This window comes from Leptosomus discolor, chromosome 1, assembly GCF_034619465.1.
Source record: "Leptosomus discolor isolate bLepDis1 chromosome 1, bLepDis1.hap2, whole genome shotgun sequence".
NCBI lineage: Eukaryota > Metazoa > Chordata > Aves > Leptosomiformes > Leptosomidae > Leptosomus > Leptosomus discolor.
Genome location: NC_141391.1, coordinates 64,852,893 through 64,866,239, shown reverse-complemented (window position 1 = coordinate 64,866,239; position 13,347 = coordinate 64,852,893). Strand labels below are relative to the sequence as shown.

General features: G+C 38.8%; 1 protein-coding gene across 1 annotated transcript in view; it reads right to left on the bottom strand.

Moving 5' to 3' along the window:
* The window catches only part of MYO16 (myosin XVI), a 299,406-nt gene extending 286,338 nt beyond the window's left edge, over window positions 1–13,068 (bottom strand). Inside the window, exon 1 of the mRNA XM_086482083.1 lies at window positions 12,813–13,068. Within this exon, the coding sequence (XP_086338209.1) occupies window positions 12,813–13,038 (226 nt within the window). The 5' untranslated portion in view covers window positions 13,039–13,068. The remainder of the gene's footprint in view (window positions 1–12,812) is intronic.
* Window positions 13,069–13,347: the final 279 nt, after the last annotated feature.

The window sequence follows — 13,347 nt, the reverse complement described above, 5'->3', positions numbered from 1 at the left end:
TTAAAGGAATTTTTAAAATTGCAGTAGATTTTTTGTGAAGAACTGTATTATTGCTTTAAAGGTTTGCTGTTTAAAAAAAAAAAAAAGGAAATAGAAAAGGCCATTCTCTATTGATTTCTGTAGTTTCCCAGGTTAATTTCTATGACAGAGTGCTCTGTGATTGAAATGAAAACATTTTAAAGTAAGTGATACTGAAAGATGAATACAGAAAAGGTTCCCCTTTGTACTGAAATATTATTAGAAATCAATCTGAAGCACAATAAATACATTGAAGAAGAAATCAACTGCAAATTGCATAGAAAAGCTTCTATTCTTGCTATCTTTTTATTTCACAAGTATAGACTAGGGTCTTCTGCCACCACAGCAATCCTTCTTTTTAATCAGCGTGACTTATAACAATATCCAGAGAATGTCAGCAGTACCTGCCACTCAGTGGATGCCATCTTTCATTGAGAGAATAGGCTTCTAAATGCTGTCAGTATATAGCCTTGCATCCCACTGCATGATGCTGGAAAATCAACTGTGGATCCCCTTTGAAATTAATAGGAAGAATGCCAGGTGCCAATTTGTTGGTTGTTAATGGCTTAACGACCCTTTATTGGCATGACAGTGAATTTGTGAGTGATTAGTCTTTGTGTTTCTTACCGCTTTTGGGTGCCAGAGCATGCTAAAGTGGAAAACTTTTTATTATTACACAGAAAGAAAGATCTGATGGAGAAAAACACCAACATGGAAGTATAAACAAGCTTGATACGCTTAAAATGAAATCAGGACAGATATAAGTCTATAAAGGTTATCTGTTCAGACCAGATTATACTCTCAAAAAGCTGGATTCTTGTGTAGGGATCATGGTCTTCTGAATACTTTTTCTTGACTTTTTAGTTTATGAAAGCCTTTTGAATTAGACCCTAATCATGCAAAGTCATGAATAATTTACACACTGACTTGTCCCACTGAAAAGCTTTATATCATAGTCCACCAAAATAAACAGTTGAGAATTTTCAAAATGTGTTCAAAAGTAAATAAATAAAATTCTCAGGAAAATTGTGCGTTTTTACAAAGATTTCCTCATAAATATGTTTTACACTTGCAATTGAGGCAGCATTTAAAACGATGATTTCTAGTTAATCACATGTGTTCTTATTTGGATTTACAGTGTTAAGGTTCAAGAATGGATTTATCTACACACCAAGCAAGAAATTCAGTGCCCACATTTTAGAAATCTGTGATTCAAAGAAAAATCCAAGAGCTAAGTTTCTAGAAACTCTGTGAACTAGTAAGAAAAGGCACACTCTTCAGAGAGGTGATGAACAAATCCTTCAAGGTGAACTTAGAGACATCCAAAAACATCAAATGGGAATTGCTATGTTCAAAGATATATCTCAGTCTTGATTTATTCAGAACTTAAACGGGACTGGAAATAGCCTAGTATATACTCCTGTTTTCAAATCACAGTTAGTAGCACAGATGATGACAACATGAAGGTTTTTGTACAACAGCTCAGTATGCAGTCAAATTTCTACAGCTTATTATACTATAAGCAAGACCATCTGGATTCAATTTGTCTCTAATCCCCTTCCCCAGGAGAAAGTCATGCCAGGCTGGACACTGCTTGAGAGAATTGAGGTGTGGGGTTGGGGAGAGCGGAGAAGAGGCAGTGAGAGAGAAAAATGCAACAGACCTTGTAGGCAAGCAAAAATGGGTGAGTGACAGCTCCAACTCAGTTTGACGGAGAAATGGAGGAATCTATAATTCCATTTGATGGTAAAACAGATGAATTGCACCTGGTGTGAATCCTTCTAACTAGTGGGGGACCCAAAATGGAGGGATGCTTTGTCTTTAGTTCCCTACTTGGTACAGGCAGAGGATAGCTGTTCAAATCAAGGTAGTTCTGGGCATAGGAAGAAACAAAAACTACAGCTGAAACAACCCAGGGAGATTTCAGGGCTAAGAAAAATGTAGCCAGGGAGTAGAGGCATTCCTGTGGCTGGGTAGTCCACAGGAAGAACAAAAAGGCTCGATAAAATCTACACCATCAAGCCTATCCTTCACTTTTTTGATATATTACACATTTTTCTGAGAGATTTACTTTTTCTGATTAAATAAGTGTTGAATATTAGAAATCATACATTTTTTTATCAACAAAAAATAGTTTAACACTGAGTTCTCCTTCAGCTTTATCAAATTATTAAAAGTGTAAACACATGGACAAAAAACCCAAGAAGCACATATGGAATCCTGCAGGAATTAAAATATATTCAAATTTCATCTCCCTGTGATTTTATGATTGCTTTTGAAATGGGTTGCTTTAATTACTTAACATCTGTTACCCAATAAATAAAGGCATTATGTTTCCCTGTGTCATAACAAAAGATGCCTTGTATTGCTGAATTCAGCACACACGGAGCTAAACAAGGTTAACAACCATGCTGAACCTATAGGATTGAAGGCTTGCTCTGATTTTAAATGTGCATCTACCTTCTGGGCCTTCGAAACAGCTTCTTCATGAATGTGTGGATTGAAATGGTTGGCTGATGCTTCATTTTTCTATATACAGAGCTGACTGAATCACTAGCATCATGGCTGACACTCATCTGTCTTAGCGTCTTCCAAAGTTACATACATATGAGTTCCCAATACAGATTGCACATGTTTGTCTTGTGGATGAATTCATTCATAGCAAACATTTTTATTTCTTTCCAAGAGCCCCAACTGGGCAAAATTTTGTGTACTTCATTAGTTTCATATGCTCTGAATAGTCTCTTGAATTCACTATTCAGTGTCTAGTGTTCATGTCTCTTAAGGACTGGACAATAAATATTAAATTGTATAAATTACCATACATAGGTATTGTGATTTCTTCTACAATAGTACCCAGTAAATCAACATTTGACAATAGTCACTTTTAGAGTATCATCTAATGTACAGATATCTCCTCTGATTCAAAGGAAACTAACTGCAAAATCCAAAATAACTTTGTATGGGCAAACCTCCCTGTTATTACATATATAGTGAATTTCATATGCTTTCCCAGTAGGGAAAAAAAAAAAAAGTAGTTTAGATGAAGTTTAGAGTAAGAGTAAATGGCAATCTAAAATTAAAATAACTTAAATAATACTAGCACAATCATGAAACAAATCACTATAAAACCTGAGAAATCTATTTGTGTTTTAAATTTTAAAAAGAACTGAGCATGCTAAGGTAAGGAAATACAGAGTATGTAATCTCTTAAATACATTTCAGCTGCCTTTTAGTTGTTTCGAATCATCTTGTCTAGGCTGTGTTTTAAATTCCTCAAACTGATATTAGAGTAAATCAATAATTTTTTTTTGTCCTGCTTCATTATATCACTATGCAGCAAATTACTAGTAGGTGTAATTTGTCTCATTTCTTATTAACATAGGTTTTGACCTAAGATTTCAACTTTTTATTTTGGGGGCTTTCTTTTTTCATGAAAGTTTAAATGTGCATACTGAACACACTACAACTGTTTGCCATTTTATCCTGCTCAGGGTTGGAACGACTGGTGAAAGTGAGATTTCCCAAAAGAGAGGCTAAAATCAAGAGCACACAGAAAACTAGGAAAAGCTACTCAGATTACACAACCTAATCCTGATTCACTCAGCACATTTGTATTTCTGGCCTTTATGCTCTTGGTGTAAAACATATATAACAAGGTTATATTTATAATAAAATACCTTGTGCATTTAATATTTCTCATAATATCACTTATAAAATTTTACCCCTGCCTCTTCAGAAGGCTGTAGCTGAGACAAACAGTATACAAAAGAAATGCTAATTAAAGTGCCTTTGGGAGGTGAAGGGAATGAAAGAAGCTGATGTTAAATATTAATTGTAAGAAACAAGGCAGGAAAATTTTTAAAGGTGGAAGTCAAGAAGAGTGGGTTATTGTAATTTGGGATGGCATAGAAGATCAATCTAAACTTTCACACAGAGGTCCTCTTTTGCAAAGAGTCACCTTTCTTTAACTGAAGGTTTTTTGGGGTTTTTTTGCCTAATTTGAAGAAAATCTGGCTTAATCATAAAGACCCAACTTGGCAGATTTAATGCCACACCTATTTTTCAGCTCTTTCCTAAACATTAAGCATAATAAAGTGTTTTCTTACTTTGTCTTTCTGTAAATCTATTCTATTACTGCAATTCTCTGTCTTTAGTAAATATATTCTTTTATCTTTCGGTCTTGTCCAGTAGCAAAGATGCTTCTGAACTACTAACAGACAAAAACCCAATACTCAGGCTTTGGTGAATTCTAACAACAAGGCATTGCCATGCTCAGAGCCTCACTTTCTAAACAGTCATCCTAGCACATGCAAAAGGTAAAATCAGAAAAAATTCCTGCTTTTGAGAAGATGTGTCATCGAACATCTACAAAGGTAGGTTGAAAGTCAGAATCCCAAGAGCAGACAGGTTACTGAATATATTCCCACTCCTTAATTATAAAAATGTTTGTCTATGTTACACACTCGCAGTGGTCTTCATTCCCCAGCCTCTTTCTCCAGTTTCCTGCTACCTGACAACGGGCTTCACCTAATAGAGTTGTACATTCACAAACCTGGCACTACTGCCCATGTCCTGGCTTGTCCAGCTTTTTAAAAAGGCTTCTGGCCTTTTTAAACTCCTAAACTTGATCCCTGAGGATCAGTAAGTTTGCCCTGATATGGTTGTCAGGCACAGGCAGTGCAACCCACTGTTTTCCAGAAGAACTTGTCTGTAACCAACCAAGCTGTTTGTACTGGAAAAAGGTAGAACAGTAAAGAATAAGCAAGCCTATAGTAATAAGATGCAAAAATAAGAAGTCAGTTAGTAGATTTGGAAACAATGCAAGGAAACAAGAAATGTCGTTTACTTCAGTTCAGTTTCAGACTCAGTCTTCTGCCTCAAATTATTTTTATATTTTTTTCTGTGAATAGGGACGGTCACTATAACATCTTTGACACATTCTCCTAACTATTGAAAGTTAATGGTCAGCTCATCCGCCACCTCAAATTAAAGACACAATCTTCTTTTGAACAGATTATGCTTTTCCTTCCCCTGGGTTCCTTTTTATAACCCAAAGTTGTTAGGGTGCAAATTACACTCCAGCACCAGCCTCACCTGTACTCCATTTATGCTTCCTTACCCACCCTTTTAATTAATATAACTGAAATTTATCATAGTATTGTACATTATACAGTGCTCATGAAAAATAACTGATAATACTAAAACCTTCCATTATACTGATTATTCCAATCCTCTCAAATATCATGATACTGCCAAACCTCACTATAGCATTAAATCTTTCAAACTAGAGGTACTGACATCATGGGGGGAAAGTTAGATGGGATCCCTGTTCTTTCCCCTGTGCTAAGCAAAAGTTCTGCAGCCAATCTGCTGGGGCTAGGATCCAGTCCTGGGAGGCCTCCCCCAGCAGTGGACACTACAGCAAAAGTAAAATATTGATATCTTCTCCTTTTTAAACCACCTTTTCCAGGCATGCTGTGGTGAAAGAAGGGAGAGTAAGGCAGTCCCCAGCCAGCACATCCTACTGCTAAAGGCAAAGGATCACGCTGGTAGTGCTGCAGGGTTGGGAAGATGCTCAGGCAGAGTTGAGAAGGGCTGAGTAAAACATAGAATCAAGGCTCAACCTCCACAGAAAGGACCAAGAATCATTATTACAGATGCAACATTAGTGCTAACACTCACTTTGGTATTGTGGTTATTTACATTCTGCCCCAGTATCAGCATATTGCTGATCAAAAGGATGAAATGGTCTTTAATTAAGTTTACTGAGTTGCATTTCCCTCTTAAAATGCTGATTTTCACAGGAATACCTCTTTTGTCTCAAGACTGAGTTGATGGCTCTCTGGACTTGCTACCCTGGCCTTCCAGGCCCTGCCAACATGGCAGACCTTATGGTATACATCTCGGCTACATTACAACTTAAGAGTTTTCGTAACAAAATACACTACATATACAGAATTTCTGACAGTCCTATGATTTGGTAATGTTGCAGGATGTCTGAAAGGCTGGGTGAAAGAGTATACCAAAAGATGACTGAAACAAATCGAGTGCTTTAGTTTCCCCCCTCTGTTAGGTTTTGGGTACAGGAGTGTCACATTCATTTTTAGCTACTGTTTTCATAATGGCAAATTTATCTATTAGTCCACGCTCAAAAAATCACCCCTTTCAAAGCAGCCACTGTTTCCCATTGTTGTCAGTGGCAATAACTCCGCCTTTGCTTCAGGAAGGATGCATAGCCCTTATTCTCAAGAGGCCAAAATACCAAGATCCATTCAGCATGACTACCTTGTATTTGAAGCAGAAACTCGGGCTCAGATTCACTCAGTTTACTTCCTTGCTCAGTTCATTTCTTAATTGCTTGTACATGAGTCTAAGCTGATATGCAGGCTCAGCAAATACTGGAGTATGAGTATCAGAGAAGAAAATCCGAGTCCACGCTAATGCTAAGTGTGGGTGCAAGCATACCTGTTTCACAGTGGGAAGGAATGGGATGCAGAAGCCTGCTTGGCTACATCTCCCAGTTTGCAGTTAAATTATATGACTGATGTCAGCAGCGCAAATGTCCAGCTGTCTATTATTAATAGGGATTTAATATCTCACAGAACAAAGCTATATAGGATTTAAAGGCAAATGAACTACAGGTATTCCCTGGTCAGCAGTAGAGATGTACAAAACCAGTGTCAGAAAACACAGTGCTCTCACTTATTCACCAGCTTTTGCTTCTATACATGTCATCACTAAGAATGATAGTTGCAGAATCTCTCAAATGCTCACTGTTAGTAGTGTGGGTGAACGTAGCCCACCAACAGCACAGAAATTGCAGGAAGCTGCAAAGAGAAAGAGGAGCATTTCCCTTCAGTCTCCCTGAGTCAGATAAAAGACTAAATATCAGTCAGGAACAATAATTTAAAAATATAATTAATAATAATATTAAATGCCTCCAAATAGAACAAAGATACCACACTTTGCTAGTTTTTAACTTTGTGAGAAATATAATGAGCATATATTTAATTTCTTGAGACAAAGCAGGTCAGTGGTAAAAATTTCTAAAAGCCCATTCAAAAATTAATTTTAATGCAAACTAATGATGACATCCACTAGCATGCAGTATCAGAGATGTATTTTGTGCCCGGTAGCAGCTGCTATATTAATTTTGCAGAAGTTATATTGCATTCTTCACGTCTAAAAAAGACAATGAATTCTTACGAGTGAAATTCCAATCAGACTCACCGTGTGAAATATGTCTGCACTAGCCACATTATAAATTCATCTTTATATATATTCATGGTAAACAGTTTATCTCACCTACCAAACCAGACTACTGCTCACCACTTCAACTTTGAGCTGGCGGAGGAGCTGCCCAAACCACTCTCCATCATTTATCAGAAATCCTGGTCAACAGGGGAGGTCCCAGACGACTGGAAGCTTGCCAACGTGATGCCTTCTAAAAGAAGGGCCGGAAGGAGAATCCGGGGCAACTACAGGCCCCTCAGCCTGACCTTGGTGCCGGGGAAGATTATGGAATTGTTCATCTTGAGGGCGCTCACATGGTATATGCAGGACAACCAGGTGATCAGGCCCAGCCAGCATGGGTTCATGAAGGGCAGGTCCTGCTTGACCAACCTGATCTCCTTCTATGACCTGCCTAGTCAATGAGGGGATGTCATCCACCTGGTCTTTAGCAAAGCCTTTGACACTGTCTCCCACAGCATTCACCTAGGAAAGCTGGTGGCTCATGGCTTAGACAGCTGTATACTAAGCTGGGTTAGAAACTGGGTGGACGGCTGAGCCCAGAGTGGTGGTGAATAGAGTTAAATCCAGCTGGTGGCTGGTCACAAGTGGTGTCCCCCAGGGCTCAGTATTGGGATCGGTCTTGTTTAACATCTTTACTGATGGTCTGGATGAGTGGATAGAGTGCACCCTCGGTAACTACAGGTGACATTAAATTGGGTGGGAGTGTTGATTTGCTTGAGGGTAGGAAGGCTCTGCAGAGGGACCTGGACAGGCTGGATTGATGGCCTGAGGTCAATTGAATGAGGTTTAACAAGTCTGTGTGCCAGGTCCTGCACTTGGGTCAATACAACCCCATGCAGTGCTACAGGCTTGGGGATGAGTGGCTGGAAAGCTGCCTGGTGGAAAGGACCTGGGGGTGCTGGTCGACAGCCAGCTGAACATGAGCCGGCAGTGTGCCCAGGTGGCCAAAAAAGCTAATGGCATGCTGGCTTGTATTAGGAATAGAGTGGCCAGCGGGATCCAGGTCCTCCCCCTGTACTCGGCACAGGTGAGGCCGCACCTTGAATACTATGTGCAGTTTTGGGCACCCCACTACAAGAAAGACATTGAGGTGCTGGAGCGTGTCCAGAGAAGGGCAATGAAACTGGTGAAGGACCCGGAGAACAGGTCTTACAAGGAGCGGCTGAGGGAACTGGGGTTGTTCAGCCTGGACAAAAGGAGGTTGAGGGGAGACCTTATTGCTCTCTACAACTACCTGAAAGGAGGTTATAGTGAGGTGGGTGTTGGTCTCTTCTCCCAAGTAACTAGCGATAGGACAAGAGGAAATGGCCTCAAGTTGTGCAGGGAAGGTTTAGATTGAACATTAGGAAGAATTTCATCACCAAAAGTTTTGTCAAACATTGGAACAGGCTGCCCAGGGAAGTGGTGGAGTCACCATCCCTGGAGATGTTCAAAAAACGTATAGATGTTGCAATTCGGGATATGGTTTAGTAGGCATGGTGGTGTTGGGTTGACAGTTGGACATGCTGATCTTAGAGGTCTTTTCCAACCTTTATGATTCTATGATTCAAAATGGGCTGTCCAGCCTATATGATATTCCATAAGAAATGAGTGTGTGGACTTCACTTGGGAAACTACTTCTACACTATTCTACTGTTGTGTCCTCTTTCCACTTTCTACACTACACTTTTTGCATTCATAGAACTATTAAACATCCCTCTCCAGCTGTCTGGTACACCTGTAGAATGGGTGTTCTTTCTTGCTGAATTATCACCAGGTGCATTCAAACCTGTTCAGATGTGAGTATTTCTTCATCACTCTCATCTCCACCTTTTTAATCACTCTATAATTCCTCCTGGTTTTGTTGCTCTTCCATGAGCTCCCTGCAATGTATCCGCATTTTCTACTTAATCAGCATGTGTAAGTGATATTTTTATAATCAGACTGCAAACTAAGTAAAACTATTCCAGGATTCATCAGTGAAGAGGATCCTGCTTTACAGTCCCAGAGGAGCACATAGTCAAGCAGACTTTGGAAGGGCTTCAATTTAAGGAACAGAGGAAGGGCACAGTTGTGGGTGAAGAATTTGAGAGCCTAAAATTTGCAAACAATTCCTAAATACATCTAAAAATTGATGAAAAATAAGTCCAGATGCAATTCTCTGTGCATAAATCTACTCTTTTGTAATTTCGTTGTTGTATACCCTCTTCCAAGGGGGAAGAAAACTGTATGAATCCCAGAATTTTAGCCTTGAGATTTTCGGTATCATTTTACAAGAGCGTCACACCCTGAAATCTGAGAAGCTTGAGGACTCATAAGCACTTTGAACCCAAGGATCACAAGATCAGTACAAAAACATTTACAGTCTCATCACAAAATTGACTCTGTCTATGTGTATCCAGTTACCTAATTTAAAGTATCCAGGTTGCACAGTCCTCTTCTCGGACACCGCAGTCTGCCCATAGATCCTTAACAGCAGAATCAGGCCTATTCACAGCCAGATGCTTTATGTTGTACCTTGAGTGTGATTCATCTCTTCAAAGCCATTGCACTTCAAGCTCACAAAATTAATTACTCACAAGGAAAGGTGTCACCTGATAGAATTTAGTCGAGTAAAGCTATTTGAGTGCTGAGCATGTTGTACAAGACCTTTACACTTGTTATTAAATATCTCATTATAAAAAAAAACTAGTTTGAAAATTAAATTATCTCCCAAAAAGTAAAGACATTCAAACTTCATTAAAATACCCTGCTGCCGATTATTAATGTTAAGTAAACAGAATAGAATTTTTGAAGATTTGCTGAGTTCTCATCTTGATTACTTTCTTCATTTATTCCAAAATATACAAAATTCAGCTCAGTCTGAATTCCATTTTTTTCACAGGATAATAACTTATCTTCATATAGCAGAAGGGGGTTTATTCTAAATAATAATAATTATTATTATTAATTCATGTTAAGGTATTTGTCTGCTACTTATTTGCATTTTTGCAATACTTATTAATGAATTTGGTTCCCTGTATTCAAACTGAGCACATTTGGGAGTGCTGCTGATTATTGAGCACACTGTGCAGCAAAAGCCAGATCCTGGAGACCACACATATATTTATGGGAAGAAAGGAAGGTTGATGGGCTGTTAAAACCTGTCTCCTACCTTTGTTTGTTTAACCCAGTATTACAACCCCTTTCTCAGTCCCCCAGGCCCTTGCACCACAATCAGGGAGCTGAAGAGATGGTGTGACATTTGAAGAGCCAGGAAATGTGTGCTTATTCCCACCTGCAGCCTTATGTTATACTCATTGCTGCCTTAAGACCTAGTGAAGAGGAGGGTTCAGATCTTTTTCACGCCATAGCTGTATTTACTCCAGCTGTACAGATAAAGTTGATGTGCAACTGCAGTGAGGTAGAGGATATTCCATACAATTATCGGGATCCATCACAATTAGCTTACTGGCTATATGTACCCCTTAGTAAATAGTGATGTGTAATATGAATGATGAATGTTGAATGAATGACTGAAATATGAATAAATAGACAAGAGAACAGGTAGTGCCAAAAGCCCGACCTCCCCAGCTATACCTGTATCAGTGGCATTATTTCAGCCTATGTCTAGCTTGGACTTATGGATTGAAAACCCATTGTTGTCTGGAGGCACTAAGTGTGCTTACAGACTACATCTTCCAGTTCAGTTTTGCCTGAAAGGAATCTAGTTTCATGCTTCGTAAAACAAGACCAAACATGGATATGATATATACTATAAAAGCATACATCTAATTTGAACTGAAATCCTAATGTAGATATGGTTGGATGTTCCACTTAGTGACAACAGTAGAAGAGCAGCTTTTATGTCTATGAGTTTCAATTACCCTTTTTTTAAAAAAAAATTTTGTTTCTATTGGCTCACATAATAACAGTTCTTAGTATAGCATTATTCAGCTCAAAGTGATCAGGCTCTGGGAACATTTGGCTAAAATCACAACAGACAGATGCTTGCAGGTGCCCAAGCTGCTTAAAGACAACAATCATACTTTTTCATAGGCCCGTGAAAGGACCACAGGCATCAAATTCAGGACAGCCGTGGTAGTCCTACTGGGGTTATCTGCAGGCTATTTTTGCTCCTTGCTTCTGGGGTCATATTTTATCTGTTTCAAGTGCAGGACACCATCCCTGTTTTTACCCCACCTTACTTTCCTCTGCCTGAGGTATCTTCCTTTTATGCTCACGTTATTCAGTCTTAGTTGCTGAGCTTTCTGTTCTGATTCAGGTGCAGCTCCAGGCCAAGTATGGGCAACACAAAAGACTGTTGATTCCCCATCACCACTCTGAATGAGCAAGCTACAATTCTTCAGCATAAATGTCAAAAATAGCCTCAAGTATCTGACTTTTACAGAATGCTAAAAGTCATATCTAGTATTCTGCTCAGTTTTTAGAGAAAGTTGGGAGCTATGGGAACGAGGAGGAAGGACATCTTTGGTTACAATACCCATACTTTTACATACTAGGAGAGTGGAATGAAAGCTGGTGAATTTTATTTGTAACAGTTATAAAGGATGCCCTGGGCACTCACTTGAAGACAAGAGCTCTTTGATTCATTTCCTGCATAGATCTAAATGTGTAAGACTACACAGCAGTCACAAGCGATGATAGAGCAAATGCCCATTAAAATGAAGATTCAAGAGTGAGTAAAAAACCTATACCTAATCAAACTAATACACCTTAGGAGAAACTTGCAAATTCGTTTGCATGATGTGACACTATTTCAGACCCTCCCTTATTCAGGCAGTTTTGTGCTAATGTGATTACAAAGAGCTGCCATAAAATCTGCAAAGGGGTTGCTAAAAGCATTGCATCAGTTCTTTTCTTTTATCTCTCCCACACAATAGTATGGGGATTCCCGGGGACCTCTAAAACTTGACAGATTATTACTGCAAGTTTTGGTTCCCTTTTGAGAAGTAAATTAGAAATTTCCTCAGATTCCTCAGGCTACATCAGCAATTTAAACAATGCCATAATCTAAAAAGAGAATCCCTAAAATGTTGTTACATATTTGAAAAGGTCAGAAACATCATTTCACAACCAGAAAGATGACCCACCATCTAGTGTTACTATGGGTCAACACTATCTTATCATTCTAGCCAGGCCAGTGTCACTAATAGCAGTATTCGTTACTCCAGATTTTGGCTAAAATTGAGAAACTAATTTTCAAAGTAACTTGTGTTAAGTTCTATGGCTCATGTATGTGTATAAGAGGCCACACGTAATGATGATCATAGTCCTTACTGGTTTTGAAATATACTAGTTTATATATATATCCTAACCTCAGCATAATTTATTTAAGTTTCTGAAGGTTTATTCTCCACATCTTATCCATTTCAGTAACAACATATAATATGTTATATGCAACACATGCCTGTATATTCTATTATGACAGTCACTTTATGATTGCTATCAGGTAAAATTGTATTTTTCCTAAAGACAGGCAAGCAGAACAGGGAAGCTTTTCCTCTCAAACTTTTAGCTAAACAAAAAGAAAAAAGTAGTTCAACATTATTAAGTACCTTCTTTATCGTCATGACGTATGATTGCATCCTGTATCATATCAGCAAGATTAAAATGAACTCGATGACTCTTTCCATGTTTCAGTTTTTTCACGTAGCCCTCCCGTTTCTGGAAAGCCTTTTCTCGTTCATAATATGCCTTTATTTGGTCACAGCGCATCCGCTTCACCAGCCGCTGCCTCTGGCCAAGAGGGAGGGACTCCAGCAAGCACTGCTCAATTTCCATCTCATGGGACCGAAAAACATTACATAGCTGGAAACAGCCTGTAAGAAATTAAAGACAAACACATTTAGATCCTACAACAGTGTGTTTCCCAATGTGCCACGAAACCCCCACAAATTGTCTTGTTGTCCTTTCTTTTCTAACCGTGTGTAAGTCTATCTTGTGAGCTCCTCCTACTCAACCAGTGCTGACTGTAAAGAGTATATATCATTATCATTTACTTTTTGGAAACAACACATAACCACTTCCATTAAATCACTGACATGTTTTTTAAAAGCTAACTGAGTTCACGTAAACAAATGCGAATAGAAA